Raw genomic sequence first — 17,404 nt, 5'->3', positions numbered from 1 at the left:
AACCAAAATGGAACATAGAAGAAGTTCATTCTCTGCTGGTTGGTGTTTCCTATGACCCTGTGCTTTTTTCTCAGTTCTCATCAACTTATTTCATTGGTTTTGCCACAGGGTCCCATACAGGCAGCTACCGAGATTCAAAGGAAGGTGGCTTTGTAAGCTGCTTGCTTGCTTGTTTGAACTTAAGGTTTGAGGACAACTAGCACCTTTTCCCTTCCTAAAAAGCTTTACAGCCCTTTATTATTTATTGGCTGCAGTGCTGTGCTCGCAGTACTTCACGTTTTGCTCCCCATGCACAGGTGGGAGCGACTTGCTAGTTTTGACTTTGTGTGTGTACCCTTCGAGTGTGAGCTCCCCACGGTCAGCTCCTGTGTCTTTTCCATATTCTGTTTCCAGCAACTAGTCTAGGACAGAGAGAGCTCAGCACATCACTGTTTAATCAGCTAAGAGGCGGATAAAGCTGAGACCCGGCGCAGACCTTGAGACTTTTGCGTTGCTTCCTGTATGAGAAAGGAGTTTGGTGCCCTTTTCTTGCTGATTTCCTGCATGTGTCATATGGCTCTTAAAGGATACATTCCATTTGATTTCTTCTTATGTTTTTGATGATTTTTTTTTTTAATTTAAGGAGAACATAGAAAAGATGACAAGGACCAGATTCAACTGAAGTTCTTAGTGATGCTCTTTAAATAGTTTATAACCAATGTGGTATCATGAAAGGGGTGGCACAGAGGTTGATGCTAATGATGATGAAGATGTTGATATAAGAGCTAACACCTACAAATGTGTCTGGTATTAATTTGTAGAGCTTTGCATAGATTAAGTCACATAATTCCTATAGGAACCTATAAGGTGGGAACTTGCCTGTGGTCATAGAGCTAGTAAGTGGCCCCGCTGGGATTTGAACCTAGGCCTTCAAGCTCCAGTGTGTGCTCTTTTGAAGACAGCAAGGAGCTTATAAATGCCTTCTGTCAAAGTAAAAATATTCTATTCCTGTATGGTACTGTAGAAAACACTTCAGTGTATATGAATGTTATGATCAGGTCATCTGCGTGTATACAAATTATCCACTTTGGAGGGACATTTTCAGAATGTCACTCAGTTTCTGAGTAGTTAGCATTCAAAATCAAAAGTAAAGACAGGGGAGTTAGGAAGAAATATTAAAGTAATTATCACCCTATATCTTACAGCCAGAATAATTGCTTACCTCATTATCAAAGAAAAAAGGTATTTTAAGTTTTGATTTGGCAGTGTTCAGTACAGAAGAAGACTATCATAAGCAGCTTCCCAATATTATGGAAAAATTAGAAGGTAGAGCTTACTTTTAGTGTTTCACTTCTGAGTACTTGGAGTCATAAGATTGGGAAATACATAGCTATTTCTTATTTTTTTTTCTAAAGAGAAAAGGATCATATCCATTCTTACTTGTTGAAGCCACATATTTTGTATATGTATTTTTGATCAATTGTTGATCACTTCCTATACCAAAAGGAAAAGAGTATCTTTCTAAAAATATTTATAGATTATGTCCGGAAATATTACCGATTAACATATTGGCATTTAGTTTAACTTAGTGATTAACCTAATGACTAGCATCGCCTCTGATAGGTAGGTAGGCTTAATGCTAGAAACATCCCATGAAGAAGAAATATGTGCCTGACTGGAGCTGTCTCTAATTTCTTTCCTTCCCCTTCCCCACTGCTTCTCTCCTGCCCCAACTCCACTCCACAGCCATTATCCTGCATTTCAGTGACTGGTGTGAAATATTTCTTACTGTTATTGATAGAGAAGGTCCTTCAACCCTCCAGGTTATATTTTCATTCCCATTCAGTTATTATTTCTAATTGGCTTATCTGAGATTCGCAGTTGATTGCAGTTAATGTGATTGAAATACAGGCCTTTGAATGAAATAGTTTGGGAAAGCTTATTTTACATAAATTTGGCCATAATAAGCAGTGTGTTGTTCTTTAAATTATTGATTATTTGTAATTTGGACATTGATGTCCAAGTATTTCTTTCTTTCTTAACAGATTATAAGAGAAAATAGTATCTCTCTTAGTGAAATTGAATTGCCTTGCTCAGAGGATTTGAATTTGGAAACTTTGTCGTAAGTAACGTAATGTATAATGAAAATTAGTTATCCTAGTGTCCATCAGATAAATAAAAATATTGTTTTAGTTCCTTAGTTGCTAAAACAAATACCTTACATTGGCTTGGCTTAAACGATGAGAATTTATTGGCTCATGGTTCTGAGGCTAAGAGAAGTCCAAAATTGAGGTGTCATCAAGGTGATGTGTTCTCCTGGAGGACTGGTGTTCTAGGACTGGCTGCCGGGGATCCTGGGCCCTTGGCTCTTCCATCATGTGGCGATGCACATGGCAGCCACACCTGGCTCCTTGGTGCAGTTGACTTCCATCCCTGACTGCTCTCTCTGGCTTTCTCTTTCTTGCTCCCTGTGGCCTTCTCTCTCTCTCTTTTTTTTTTTTTAATTAAATTCAGTTTTATTGAAATACATTCACACACCATACAATCATCCATGGTATACAATCCACTGTCCACAGTAGGATAACATAGTTATGCTTTCACCACCACAGTCTGTCTCCGAACATTTTCCTTACATCAGAAAGAACCAGAACAAGAATAAAAAAAGTGAAAAAAGAACACCCAAATCATCCCCCCATCCCACCCCATTTGTCCTTTAGTTTTTATCCCCATTCCTCCACTCATCCATACACTAGCTAAAGGGGGTGTGATCCACAAGGTCTTCACAATCACACTGTCACCCCTTGTAATCTACATTATTATATAATTGTCTTCAGGAGTCCAGACTGCTGGGTTGGAGTTTGGTAGTTTCAGGTATTTACTTCTAGCTATTCCAATACATTAAAGCCTAAGAGGTGTTATCTATATAGTGCATAAGAATGTCCACCAGAGTGACCTCTCGACTCCGTTTGAAATCTCTCAGCCACTGAAACTATTTCGTCTCATTTTGCATCCCCCTTTTGGTCAAGAAGATACTCTCAGTCCCACGATGCCGGGTCCACATTCATCCCCGGGAGTCATACTCTGCGTTGCCAGGGAGATTCACACCCCTGGGAGTTGGGTCCCATGTAGAGGAGAGGGCAGCGAGTTCACCTGTCGAGATGGCTCAGTTAGAGAGAGAGAGGGCCACATCTGAGCAACAAAGAGGTACTCGGGGAAACTCTTAGGCACCATTACATGCAAGTTTAGACTCTCCTTTGTGGTAATGAGCTTCATAAGGGCAAGTCCCATGCTCGAGGGCTCAGCACATCAAACCGCCAGTCCCAATGTTTGTGACAACATCAACACCAGTCCAAGTGAGGATGTCCAACACATCTGCACCTTCCCCCAGATCCTTGGGGCTGGGGAGGGGGAGGCTGTAAATATATTTTTTATTATCTGCCCAAATTACTCTAGGATGTGTCACTATTTCACTCCAGCCTATACTAACCTACCATATCTCACTTCCTATTCAAAGTTCCATGCAATTGTGTTGTTTGAACAAATTGACTGTAGAGTTGTACTGTTTAGAAAATTTAGATCCTGTACCAAATAGATATCTATTCCCTTGGTCTTATATGGAAGTTGAAGTTTTAAAACACAACCAGTTTCAACCTTTACCCTTTGTGTGGCCTTCTCTTTAAGATCTCCAGAAATAGGACTAAGATCCCTCCTGATCCATGTGGGCCACACTTTAACTGAAGGAGCCTCATCAAAAGCTCCTGTTTCAATGGGTTCACACCCACAGGAATGGGTTAAAATTAAGAACATGTTTTTCTTGGGTACAGAACTCCAAGCCACCACAAATATACTATTTAGGAATATTGCCCTTTATTTCAATAATTATGAATTCTCCATTGTTTGTCAAGTGTCTGCACAGTTTACTTTTCTTATTTCTCAAGTAGAGAGCTCTCTTGCCCTTAAGAAACAATATTGACATTGCATTTTAAAAATTTACCTTCATGTGATGCATGTAAAGCTATACAGGCAAGCACAGTCTCTCCGGGCCACGTGGTGTTCCTGCTGACTAAGAGCACCCAGAGCTCTGCCCATTGAGCCAAGGCACAGTTGCACATTCCCAGGGAGACAAGCCTGACGGGGGAGCAGAAACAGTTAATGTACTGGTGAGTTTTAAAGCAAAATCACGGAACACTAAATTTCTTGTAATCTGTTTTCAGGCAAGCACACGTCTACATAATTGCAGGAGCCTGTTTGTCTCTGGGTTTTCGATTTGCTGGCTCAGAAAACTTATCAGCATTTAACTGTTTGGTAAGAAGCATCCTAGTTTACTCTGTCCCTTTTTCTTTTTTAACAAAACCTTAAGGTGCCTCTTTTAACTGATAATTTTTCCTTTTGTTTTCCAGCATAAATTTGCAAAAGATTTTATGACTTATTTGTCTGCACCTAATGCTTCTGTAGTAAGTCATTTTATGATTCTCATTAGGAATAAGATTAACTTGAAAAACATTCACTCATACATGTTGCCAAATCTGTTTGCTATTTGTGGAAACTTAAAGTGGGAGATTTAAAACTTTGGCTTTTTTTCAATCCTTTTATTTTTGTTCTGGAATATTAAGTGAGAATATGATTCCCCTTCTGGGATAAGGGAGAAATAAGAAAACTTCATGGGTTGTCACACCTCATACAATTCTCTCTCAGTACTGAGTATCTGTGATTTGCTTTTACAAAAATCAGCGCTTAGCAAAGATACAGTTGCTATAAAAATTTTTATTAGAACAATTGTAGGTTTACAGAAAAATATTTGGAAATACCAAGTTCCCATGTTATCCACACCCACCTCCCCCAGTTGTTCCTGTTACTAACATTTTGTCTAGATGTCGTGCCTTTGTTATAATCGACCAAACATCATTATTATATTATTAAATATAGGTGTGTTGCTTTTGAGGTATCGCTGCTGGGATGACAGGTGATTTTATTTCTTGGTAAAAGCCACAGAGATTTTTGCTTCCTTGTTTATAATATGGAAATTTAAAAACATTGAAAAGTCCAAAAGTAGTTGAATTAGATTATGGAGCTATCAAAATCATGTTGTAGAAGAATTTTTAATGCAAATTACTTATGTAAAAAGGATTAAAATATTGTGTATAATAACATCTCAGTTCATTTAAGATAGAAATATAGATACAGATACAAATACAGGGATAGCTACAGATGTAGGAAAAGTTTGGAGAAAAAGACAGCCAAATACTAAAAGTGTTTCTGCAAGTGATTGTTATTTTATGCATTGAGCCTATATTTCATAATCAGGGAAATATTTTTTTTAAGTAACTTTTTTTTTCTTTTTTTTTTTTTTTTGAGTTACAGATATTTGTAGTCTTCTAATTATGGCCAATTTAGTTTTCATAATAAAACATAACACCACAGTTGTAGTAATGTCGTCTTTTCACATTTCAAGACAGGCCTTTACAACCTAGAAGCTTGCCTGAGTGTGGTGCTGCTGTCTCTTGCCATGGTAATGGCTGGCTCAGGGAATCTGAAAGTTTTGCAGCTTTGTCGTTTCTTGCACATGAAAACAGGTGGTGAAATGAACTATGGTTTCCACTTGGCCCACCACATGGCCCTTGGACTTCTATTTTTGGGAGGAGGAAGGTAAATGAAAATACTTTTTTAAATGAACAAGATCTATAAGAGTGACAGCTTGTTTTGATTTTGATGATGCATGAAAATTTCCAGGTTATTCTGTCTGGCTGTTACTACCTTCTCTAGTAGTGTTTTCACACTTCATGCTTGGTGGAGGGGCTTCCCCTGCTCCCCATGGTGCACTGCTTCCCCAAAAGTCACCAACAACCTATGACATTTTCTTGGTTTTCAACTTTCTTGCCATCTTTCCAGAATCCGTCATTGTTGACAACCCCATCCTTCCTAAGGCTGTCCTGGCTTTTAATGATCTGTTAAAGAAAAAGCCATGTACAGAAAAATCATAGGACCACAGCACAGTGAACTATCTGCAATACAAAAATCTCTTTATCACTGAATCAAAACATAGAATTGTTCTCACAACACAGAACACAGTGGCTCCACCACTGTGTCCCCCCCCTGTCACGACTGCCTTAGTGTTCCCCAAAAGGAACTGCTACTTAGTCTTCTGTCACTTTAGGCTGATTTTGCCTGTTTTTGGAAGTTAAGTGGAATCATACACTCTGCATGCTTTTGTACCTTCTTTGACTTGTCATTGTGTTTGTGAGATTCGTCCGTGTCACATCGTTTGTCTCAGCACTTTTTGTACTCCACTGTATGATTGTATCATAGTTTATTGCTCTGCTGTTCATGGATGTTTTGTTTCTAATTTGGGGCTGTTAGGAACATTTCTGTACATGCCTTTGGTTTGGTGGCACATAGGTCTGTGAGTGGAATTGTTAGGTTAGTGTGTGTGTGTGTGTGTGTGTGTGTGTGTGTGTTCAGTTTTAGCATATAACATCATCAATACTTGTTCTGGTTTGCTAATACTGCCATTATGCAAATACTGTAAGTGGATTGGTTTTTATAAAGGTGGTTTTATCTGGTTACAAAGGTACAGTTCTGAGGCCATAAAGTGTCCAAGCTAAGGCATCAACAAGAGGATACCTTTACTGAAGAAAAGCTGATGGTGTCTGGAACACCTGTTAGCTGGGAAAGCATGTGGCTGGCGTCTGCTGGTCCTCTGCTCCCAGTTTGTGTTTCAAAATGGCTTTTTCCAAAATGTCTCTGGGTCTCTTTTAGCTTCTTCAGCTCCTGTGCATTCTTGGTTCTTTCTCCCAGGACATTTCTCTAAGCTCCTGGGGTTCCTGTCTGAGCACATCCCGGGGCAAACTCTGGGCTTCATCTCTAAGTGTCAGCAAGTGTCTCCAAGTGTCAGCGTCAGTGTCAGCTCTTAGCTTCTCTCCAAAGTGCCCCTCTCAGCTGCTCTGAGTGCCTTCTGTTTGTGAGCTCTTTTATAGGACCCCAGTGGTTAAATCAAGACCCACCCTGGAAATAATTTAATCAAATGTTTCACCCACTGTTGACTGAGTCACATCTCCATGGAAACACTCCATGGAACCATGAAAACTCCATGGAATCATGGAATCATGAAAACATCTCCATGGAAACACTCCATGGAATCAAAAGATTCCAACCTTGATTGAGTCACATCTCCATGGAAACACTCCATGGAATCATGGAAACATCCATGGAATCATGGAAACATGGAAACATCTCCATGGAAACACTCCATGGAATCAAAAGATTCCAACCTAATCGACACTAATATGTCTGCCCCCACAAGACTATGTAAAGAATGTGGCTTTTCTGCGGAGGGGACATAATGTATCTAAACCGGCACAGTGCTCCAAAATGGTTATTTCATGTTACATGTGTGAAGCTCCAGTTGTTCCTCATCTTTGTTGCTGCTGATTGTCTTCCTGGTTTTCGCCTCTCTGGTGGCCCTAGGACAATGCCACATTGTGGCTTTAATCCCCATTTCCCTGAATGTTGATGTGGGTGCCTTTTTATTCCCTCATTTGCCAACTAGAAATCCCCCTTTTGGATGTCCAAGTCTCTTACTATCTTCTTTTCCTATTTGTTAATTTTTGTATTGATTGGTAGGGATTCTTGTTAGCCATGTGTATTATAGTTATTTTCTTCTACTCTGACTTCTTCATCCTGTGAGTGGTATCTTTTGATGAACAGAAGTTCTCAGTCCAAGTTATTAACTTTTTTCTTTGGTGGTTTATACTTTTTTTGTTGTGCTTATGAAATTTTTTCTTAAATAAATGAAGATATTTTCCTCTTCTATCTTCTAGAAGCTTTTTATTTTTGCCGTTTACTTTTGGAAGTAAAATCTCTGTGTAAGTGATTTTCACATGTGGTTTTTCCCACTTAATGCCCACTGTCACTGGAAAGTTCATCCTTTCTGTGTTGTTGTACAGTCCCACCGTGGTCATACATCAAGTCTTCATAGATGTGTGGCTTTTGGGACTTTCTATTATGCTCTCTGGTCTATTTGTCTATACTTGCCCCAGTACCACATGGTCTTAATTATTGTGGTTTTTTTAATAAGTCTTGATAGCTGGTAGATTAAGTCATCCAACCTGATTTTCTTCGAGTGTATTTTTCTGTCTTTGACTTTTAGTGTTTTCGTATAAATATTGGAATTAGTTTGTCATTTTCTACCCTAAGTAACCATTAAATTACTATTGGAAGTGCACAGAGATCAGTTAGGGGAATTGAAATCTGTTACAATATTGAGCCTTCCAGTCTGTGAACATTTTCTAGCCATCATTTCTTTAAATCTTGTCTGTGTGGCCTTGGCCAACTACTGCAGTTTCTGTAAGGTTTGCAGCCTTGTTTTCTCTTCTTTTCCAAGGCTGAACTATACTTGGGAGCTCCCCTTTCCATAAGTGGAGAATTGGGGGTTATCAGAAAGGTGTGAACTTCCTCTTAACATGTTTGGTGGAATTGTCTGTCTTTAATTATGTATAATTCAGGGTGGAAAAGACATTACTATGAAAATTCTTACTTCTCTACTTTATGATTTATATTTATTTATTTATTTAACACAATAAGCCCGTACGTGTGTTGTGTGCATTTGCTCAGGCTCATCTTTTATGACCTGTGTCACATGGCCCCGTGTCCTCCTCTGTGACGTGGAGCAGACTCTCCCCTGCTCTTTGCTGGCTCTGCCGGTGCCTTGATACGTGAATGTTCCGTCTGCAGCGTTCAGTCTTCCTGGGTCTAGCTATTCCATTACATTTAATCCCACATTTTCTAACATTAATACCTTAGCATCTATCTTTGAAATTTGATTTTATCAAAATGGTGAAGAGAAAATGCTTGATTTTTAAGAACTATGTAATCCTCACTTGATTTTCATAATGGCATTTACTTTACTCGTGTTTAAAATTTAAAATCTCTTCCTAGTTTGTTAAATATGTCTGTGATAAAATATTGATAACTTATAATTTCTTACTTGATAACATTATTAATTAGGGAGATTCAGAGACTTGGGGCTGTGTGTGTGTGTGTGTGGCATATGTAAAACATATCTACAAATGTGGTTTGTTTTTTTTTTGACATGAAATATTTGAAAGAAAAGTTCTAAAACTTTAGAGTAATTTACCTGTTTACTAGGCTGAATTTGAACCACAGTAAAATAATTTAAACTAAGGAAAATTCAAAAGATCATTTACTAAGCTGTGGCCTTTATGAACAAAGTCCAACCTATCGATAAGAAAAATCTATTTTGCATTTAGAGGACTTGCTCTTCTTACCTTCCTCAGGCTTTTCAGTGGTGGCTTTTGCCTTTCACTTAGTCCTTCATTCTTAAAGGATTGCTCATCTTTTATAGAAGTGGAAAAACAAGTTGAAGATACCCAGTGGGAAAAAACTGTATTTCTAAAAGTCAGGTTAAAATAATCCTGCTACTGTATATACAAAACTGGAGAAGAAGGCAGTGTACTTTATATGTGACTCTTCCAACATTTGTAATCCCTAGACTTGCACACATGGCCCTCCCTACTGGTTATTTTCGCTTCGAACCTTGTGTATTACAAATTCAGACTTTCGAGGGAAGGTTTCTCAGTCCTGTTCCTGCATTCCCTGTGAGATGGTCTTGAGGTGGTTTGAGGACCAGTGTGAAAGGGACATGCCTGTGGCTTCGGGTGGTCGCCCTCCTCAAGGCCTTGCGTCGTCCCCTGCCGCAGGGCCCGGCTCCGGCCCTGACGCCGTGTTCCTCTGCAGGTACTCTCTGAGCACATCCGACTCCTCCATAGCTGCGCTCCTGTGCGCCCTGTACCCACACTTCCCCGCGCACAGCACCGACAACCGGTGAGTCCCGCCAGCGTCCTCGGGGTTCTCCAGGGAGAATTGGATCGTGCTTGGCTTTGTGTTAGAAAAGCTGTCTCATAAAGCTGAACTGATAAATAAGGCAGTGGCCATCTTATGCATCTGTGGAAGAAGTATAACTCAGAACCAGTTGCAGAAGTTGGCCACCCATTTTAGAGAAAATATCATCAGTCAAGGGAGGTAGCCAAGGGAAGCTGAAGAGCTATATCTTCCATGCCACAGTTGTTTAATTCCAAGAGAAGAATTCTCTGATTTGGTGGCAGTGTCTGTGTGAGTTTTTTTTCTCCTTCGTTTACATGAGTGTGGAGAAGTTTTATATAAATGACATAGAAGGGACAAAAAAAAAAAATCCAGCAAAAAAGCAGACACTTTAGCAGAGACAACACCCAGGAGCTGCTCCAGCCATGGTAAAGCAGGCAGATAATACAAAAGCTTGGCGTTTGGAGCAAAGAACCACTGGCACTTTAGTTCCCTGGAAGCTTCAGACTTGGCAGATCTCTGCTACATATATGAGTGGGGCAGGAGGTGGGCCACCAGCGATCTGCCCAGGAAAGGGGAGGGAGGCAGGGCAGTCCCGACCCTAATCCACTGTGTCTTGAAGAACGGTATAGTGGACCACCGGCCCACGGTAGAGAGAGACGGCTGTTTTCCAGAGTCAGGCCAGGCGGGACCTAAGAATTTTGTTGCTAACTCAATAAGCCCTCTGACACGTCTTGTCCTTCCTGTCAGTTTAGGGAAGCATCTTTAGATTATTGAGGTAGTTACTAGCAAAGGACAGCAGAAGGCCACCCTCGTGCTGCTGCTCCTGCTGCGGTTGGTTGACCTGCTTTAAACAGAGCAGGTCAGCGATGAGCACCAGGAACTCTGGTGTAGCTGAACAATATCAGGGTTTTTGACCCTGATTGATTTTATTTTTTATTAGCTTGTAGGATTGGATGGATTTGGGGTGGGAAGAAGGAAGTTGTTGTCTATAACTGTAATTTTAAAAAAATAAAGTCAGGTCTTATTTTATCCCAGTTTTATGGGATTTTAAAAATGCAAACCTTTTTTGTGTATAACTTCCAAAATACAAGTTTTAAAGCCATATCATAATCGTTGCTATTTCTAAAATAATATAATTGTAAAAATAATTTATGCTCATTTAGAGAGTTTTGGAGAACTCAGGAAAGCGCACCCACGCAAAAAGAAAAATAGTGTCAGAATCCCACCCATTAATTTTTGGTATAGTGTCTTCTAAGGTGTGTGTGTATTTTTGTGTGCAAATAAATACATATAGAAGAGTTGTTCTTTCTGAGGAAAAAAAGGCACTCTTTCTTCCCCTTAGCCCTCCTCTGTCACCCTTAAAAAACCAAACCAAAACAAAACAAAACTAGAAATAAATTTTCGAGAAAGTGAGAAAAGACGCCTGTGTTCAGCGGAATTTACCCATCACTTTTTAATTGCATCTCACTTTCTTCCTCTAAGAGAGGCGTTCTCTGGGGGATGCTGCTCTCAGCCTGTACAGCAGGTGGTTCCCTCCTGTGTCTTCTCTGAGCAGGTACCATCTCCAGGCCCTCCGCCACCTGTACGTGCTGGCTGCAGAACCAAGGCTCCTCGTGCCTGTGGACGTGGACACAAACACACCCTGCTACGCACTCTTAGAGGTTACCTACAAGGTAACTCTACCCCATGATGTATTTCTAATTTTGTTACTATTCATCCATCTTCCGTTGAAGCTGGGCAGAATGTTTCAAATGTACTATCCATTGAAAGGTGACAGTAGTGAGTTGAACTCAAGAAGCTGAGCTCATGTATAGACAGAATCATGGTTTTCGGTATTTATTTTGCATATTTCTCTGGTTCGTTAATGTAAACCTAAGCTGTTTGTAGTGGGAGTAAAAAGAAAGCTTCACGTTTCTTTGATACTTTGGGGTTTACATCACACTTCTTTCTATTAGTTCCCCATAGCTATTGGGTTTTTAAATTAATACCACAAAGTAGGTCGTCTAGCCCCATCTTACAGATGGGGAAGCTGAGACTCTGAGCTTCAATGACTTGCTTTTGAGGTCACATTGCTGGTGAGTGATAAAGTTGGGAGCCAACCTGTTCTTCAGATCCCAGAGTTTTTGTTGATCACAGACCTTTCAGGCTTATTTACCGTCCATGGGTGTAATTTCTTAGGGATAACTGGCTGCTCTTTTGTCCTTAGATCTTCTGGTTTGAACATGTCCCTGTTCATCAAAATGTTGTGGCACTGACATAAGAATAGACCTATAGAGCAGTGGAATAGAGTCTAGAAATAAGCCTGTACAATTGATTTTTTTTAAATAATTCAATTTTATTAAGATAGGTTCATATACCATACAGTCATACAAAGCTGTACAATTGATTTTGCACTCATGTGCCGAATCCACTCAATGGGGAAAGAACAGACTCTTCATCAAATGGGCTGGGACAACTGGACTTCCCCATGTAAAAGAATAAATATGGACCCAATCTCTTACCATATACAAAAATTACAACACAAAATGGATCAGTGACCTAAATATAAGTGTTAAAACTACAAAACTCTTAGAAGAAAATATAGTAGTAAATCTTCATGACCTTGTATTAGGCACAGGATTCTTAGCTATGATACCAAAAGCACAAGTAACAAAAGAAAAAATAGATAAATTGGACTTCAAAATTAAAAACCTTGTGCATCAAAGGACATTATCAAAAATTGAAAAGACAACCTACAGACAGGTATTAAATATTTGGAAATCACATATGTATAAGGATTTAATATCCAGAATATATGTAAAGAACTCCTACAACTCAACAACATGAGGACAACCCATTTAAAAATTGGGCAAAAGACTTGAATCGGCATTTTTCCAAAGGAGATACACAGGTGACCAATAGGTACATGAAAAGTGGCTCAACATCATTGATTATTGAGGAATGTGAATCAGAACTACAGTGAAGCACCATTTCCTGCCCTCTAGTGTGGCTGTTATTGAACAATTGGAGAATAGCAGGTGCTGAGGGTGTGGGGAACTGGGACCGTTGTGCAGTGGGAATGTGCAGTGGCGCGTCCGTTACCGAGAATAACGTGGTGCTTCCTCAAAACATTGCATGTGATGAGTCACCATTTGACTTGGCAACCCCACTGCTATGTATATAATCCCAACAATTGAAAGCAGGTACTCAAAACAGATACCTGCACACTGACATTTATAGCATCATTATTCCCAGCAGCCAAAAGGTGGGAACAACCCAAGTGTCCATTAGTGGAAGGATGGATGAATAAAATGTGCGTGCACACACACACACACACACACACACACACACACACAAACACGCTGGATATTATTCAGCCATAAAAAAGGAATGAAATGTTGATACCTGCTATGATATGTAGGAGTCTTGAAAACATTATGCTGTGTGAAGTAAGCCAGATACAAAAGGACAAATATTGTGTGATTCGACTTATATGAAATATCTAGAATAAGCAAATTCACCAAGACAGAAAGTAGCTTAGTGGTCACCAGGGCCTTGGGAGGGCGAATGGGGAGTTACGGTGAGTGGGTGCTGAGTTCCTGTTGGAGGTGGTGAAAACATTCTGGAAATTGATGGTGGTGATAGTTATACAGCATTACAAGTGTTCTTAATGCCACTGAACTGTACACTTAAACATGGTTAAAACAGTAAATTTTATTATGTGTATTTCACCACCATTAGATAAGCAAAAGGGAAAAATAATAGAAAGAAATGGGTTGTCTGATTTCAGGCCCCAGCTACCACATTGGATTCACCATTGCACGTAAGCTTTGGTTCTTTAAATGAAGAGCATTTTGGTGTTTCTAGAAGCTGAAGAACCACCAAATTAAAAAAAAAAGGTCTTTGTTAACTGTACATGGCTAATTGTGGTGTTCTAAAAAGCTGATTGATTAAAGAATATTCTTAGATTTGTTAGAGTGCTTTAAAGTCTACGATTGTGTATTTGAGGAGGGATCTTTGATTTGAGATGCACAAATAGATTACAAATCATGTACCTTTCCTTCATTCAGCAAATTATTATGCACATTCCGATATAGCAACTGCTAAGCTCTGGAGCTACAAAATGGGATGACCTTGTCTTGTTCCTTAAGGAACTTCTATCCATTGTGGAGCCAGACACGGACGATGTGACAGTAGTGTATGGTAGTCGGAGGTGTGTGTGGAAGGCCGGCGGAACAGAGTTCCCACGTCAGCTGTGGGGACTGGGGAGGCCCTCCGGGCTGCGGCCTGCAGATGAGCGGGGTGCGTTCCCAGCAGAGGAGACAGCAAGTGCAGAAACCCAGCGGCCGGGGAGGTGCCGTCCTTCAGCACTGCTAGCGTTTCCAGTACAAGGCTTGCTGTGGTTGGAGCTGGCACAGGCCATGCAGAGCAAGTTAGACTGAGCCCTTGGAGAGTTGAGCACGAGAGAGGATGTTATGCGATGTAAGTTAGTTTGTGTACAAACTGCAGGGGAGAGGATGTGCAGAGTGGAGGTGTTTCTTTCTCGTAGTTTCCCCGCTCCCTCGTGAATGGTGGCTATTCTTCTGTATTTGTAAAGGGCACTCAGTGGTATGAACAAACCAAAGAAGAACTGATGGCTCCGACTCTTCTTCCGGAGCTCCACCTCCTGAAGCAGGTGAGCTGGGTGTGGGTTAGGGAGGTCTGCCCGAGACGAACTGCGACCGAGCAGCGTAGCCTTAAACGCACCGAGAGCTCCTGCTCCGTGTGTTACGGAGAACGGGCGAGCAGCGCAGGAGGAAGTCATGGGGCGAGAGGGGGCCTCACTGAAGGCCCAGGAGGCCTCAGGACGTGGTCCGCTCTCATTCGTGCCTGGAAGTGGGCTCGTTAACCTCTCCGCGTCTTTCCAACCCGGGAAGTGTGGGTTTCCTTTTGGCGAACCAGCGTTTTTTCAGCTTTGGCTTAATTGTGTTTACCTTTATCTTGCGCAGATTAAAGTTAAAGGCCCACGATACTGGGAACTGCTCATAGATTTAAGCAAGGGAACCCAACAGTTGAAGTAAGTGTATTAAATATTTCACAAGTACCTTTTAGGAAGTAAATAGAAGTGCTGCAAGCACAGAAGGGTATAAATTAGAGAAAATTACCTGCAGTGGTCCTTGTCACCTTCTGCTGGGGTATGCATTGAATAATGTGGTCCGTATTTTTGAGACAGGATTTTATTGGAAAATGAAAGTTTAGAAACTAAACCTTGAATATTTGTATTTGTTCATGAGAAACTTGAACTGACATAAGTTTGAACAGTAATGGAATTGTCTGTTGGGACAATAATCTAAGATTTAGTTTAAGAAAACAAGGTTGATGTGTATATCTACAAGGGGAACTTTATAACAATGATGTTTAGAGTACATCTTCTGTTCCATCTGTTTACCATTCTCATTAGAATGTTCTCATAAGCTCAAGATTCGAGTGGAAATAGTTATATGCAAGTAATCACTTTGGTGAGCAGAAAGTGTTAATAATTTTTTACCTTAGGTAATGTGTAAATTTAAATTTACAGAAAGTTTAACAAGCCTGTAAAAATATATGTAGTTTTGCCCCAATTTAAAATTTCCCTGACCTGTCTGTATATTAGCTATTTTCTCTGTTGTCCTGCTGTTGATTGATTTGCAGTACCATTTTCGTCTTCAAAGCAGTCACTGCTTAGTATTTAGAATATTTAGGAGCACTGTGTCCCACATGTAGCGCTTGGTGTTACAGGGAACACGGAAGTATAAGGTAGAATGCAGCCTTTGCAGCTCACACTTTTGCCTTTAGCAGATAGTGAAAATGCCTTTTCATTTAACAAGTTCCAGAATCTAGATACCAGAGAAAGGCAGAACTTTGTTTTAGGCTTTCTTGTAGGGAATTTTTATTTTTAGACACTAGAACCTTCATAGAAAGTGTGAACATGGTATTATTGTAAACCACTAGGTGTTCATCCAAGAACTGCCAGTACTACTTGCTGTTAAATCTTTCTTGTCTTCTTCCAGATCAATCCTCTCCAAGGATGGCGTGTTGTATGTGAAGCTCAGGGCCGGTCAGCTCTCCTACAAGGAGGACCCCAAGGGGTGGCAGAGCTTGTTGGCCCAGACGGTGGTTAACAGGAACTCTGAGGCGCGGGCTTTCAAGGTAGCACTGACTGGTGGCGCTGGAGGGTGTGGGTCAGCTGCAGACCTGCCAGCACCCTGAGCACAGGCTTCCCTGGTGACGTGGCTGATGACATTCAGGTGGATCTGCTGCCTGCTCCCATCACTGCAGGGTGCCCAGGCTGACCTTGGGTCAGTTCTGTTTTATTCAGCAACCATAATAAAATAGCATGCGCCCCCCACCCCACCCCCAGTACTTGTCATGTGATTTACATTTTAACAGCAGACACTGGGACATTGCATCTTGACACCGTAAAAAATATTCAGTTTATTCATCTTACTTAGTTCTCAAATCAGTCAATGTTTATTCCTAAATTCATGGCATAAGAGAAAAAGATTTTTGCACAGTAGCACTTATTAGTTCCACTTTTAAACCTCCTTGTTGCCTGAGTTCTGGTGAGGATGAAAGGGTGGCAGAGTCAGCCATATTTTACTAGTTTGCCTAGCACACTTGCTTGGCTGCCAGTGCAGTTGTGTTGGAAATGAATAAATAGTCAAAAGAACATGCATAACCATCTTATTCCCATGGGGGGCAGTGCGTATGTACTTTGTCGTTTATTCCAGAACACACGTAAGTCTCCAGTACTAGAAGTGTGTTCTGTAAACTAGCATTACATTTTCTGAATGTAACCCCGGTTTTCAAGAATTCATGAACAAGTGAAGCTCTGTTCCAGCTGAGGCTCTGTTGAGGAACAGTCTAGAGTAGTCAGGACCCCTAAGGGATGGCCACTAGAGCAACAAGGTGGCAGGTAGGCTAGCCCAAGTATAGTCAGATGAGCGAGTTAGCGTTCTTTGTTCTTTCCAGTGGTTTATTAATTCAACTGACCTTTCATTTTAAAGTCAGAAACTTACAGGTGAATCTTTATAATAGTCCCCAGGGTTTACATAAATGTGATTGACTTCACTGAATTTTGTGTGACAATATTTTTACACTTGAATGATTTTTTTGGACAAAGTTTAACTTAGATGAGCACTATAGCTTCTTGTAATAATTGAACCCCCATCTCCAGATCCTAATCTAATTTGTAAAGAAAAATAGCTAAGTTCAGACTTGAGTTTGCATGGGGAAAATGTATGAAATTGAAAGACATCTCAATCTCCTTGTTGGAGTTCAGAAGTAAAATATAAATCTTAATGTAAAATGGTAAAACATCATATTCCATCTTCAGTCTCAAACTTTTCATGATAATTCTTTTTCCTTACCTTTTCAGTAACAATTCTGGTTTCCAGTTTGCTTTTTTTTTTTTTAAATGCAATTTTATTGAGATATTCACGCACCTATAATTCATACAAAGTATTCAGTCAATGGCTCACAATATCATTATATAGTTGTGTATTCATCACCACAATCAATTTTAGAACATTTTCGTTACTTCAAAAAAAAAGAAAGCACAATAAAAAGAAAACCCTGAGCATCCATA

The 17,404-nt window shown here is 40.2% G+C and overlaps 1 protein-coding gene across 4 annotated transcripts in view; it reads left to right on the top strand.

The window, feature by feature from the left end:
* Positions 1-17,404, top strand: part of ANAPC1 (anaphase promoting complex subunit 1) — a 105,548-nt gene that overhangs the window by 77,354 nt on the left and 10,790 nt on the right. For 3 of the 4 annotated variants that reach the window (XM_037807643.1, XM_037807644.1, XM_037807645.1), the window contains exons 35-43: positions 2,025-2,101; positions 4,194-4,284; positions 4,380-4,433; positions 5,432-5,625; positions 9,733-9,819; positions 11,375-11,492; positions 14,396-14,473; positions 14,787-14,854; positions 15,828-15,966. In XM_037807643.1, the coding sequence (XP_037663571.1) occupies positions 2,025-2,101; positions 4,194-4,284; positions 4,380-4,433; positions 5,432-5,625; positions 9,733-9,819; positions 11,375-11,492; positions 14,396-14,473; positions 14,787-14,854; positions 15,828-15,966 (906 nt within the window). Of the gene's footprint in view, positions 1-2,024; positions 2,102-4,193; positions 4,285-4,379; positions 4,434-5,431; positions 5,626-9,732; positions 9,820-11,374; positions 11,493-13,949; positions 14,281-14,395; positions 14,474-14,786; positions 14,855-15,827; positions 15,967-17,404 lie in introns of those variants that run through there. The other variant, XR_005212458.1, reaches the window with a different exon arrangement.

The sequence above is a fragment of the Choloepus didactylus genome, chromosome 17 (assembly GCF_015220235.1).
Source record: "Choloepus didactylus isolate mChoDid1 chromosome 17, mChoDid1.pri, whole genome shotgun sequence".
Taxonomy (NCBI): Eukaryota; Metazoa; Chordata; class Mammalia; order Pilosa; family Megalonychidae; genus Choloepus; species Choloepus didactylus.
This window is presented reverse-complemented; position numbering and strand designations above follow the sequence as displayed.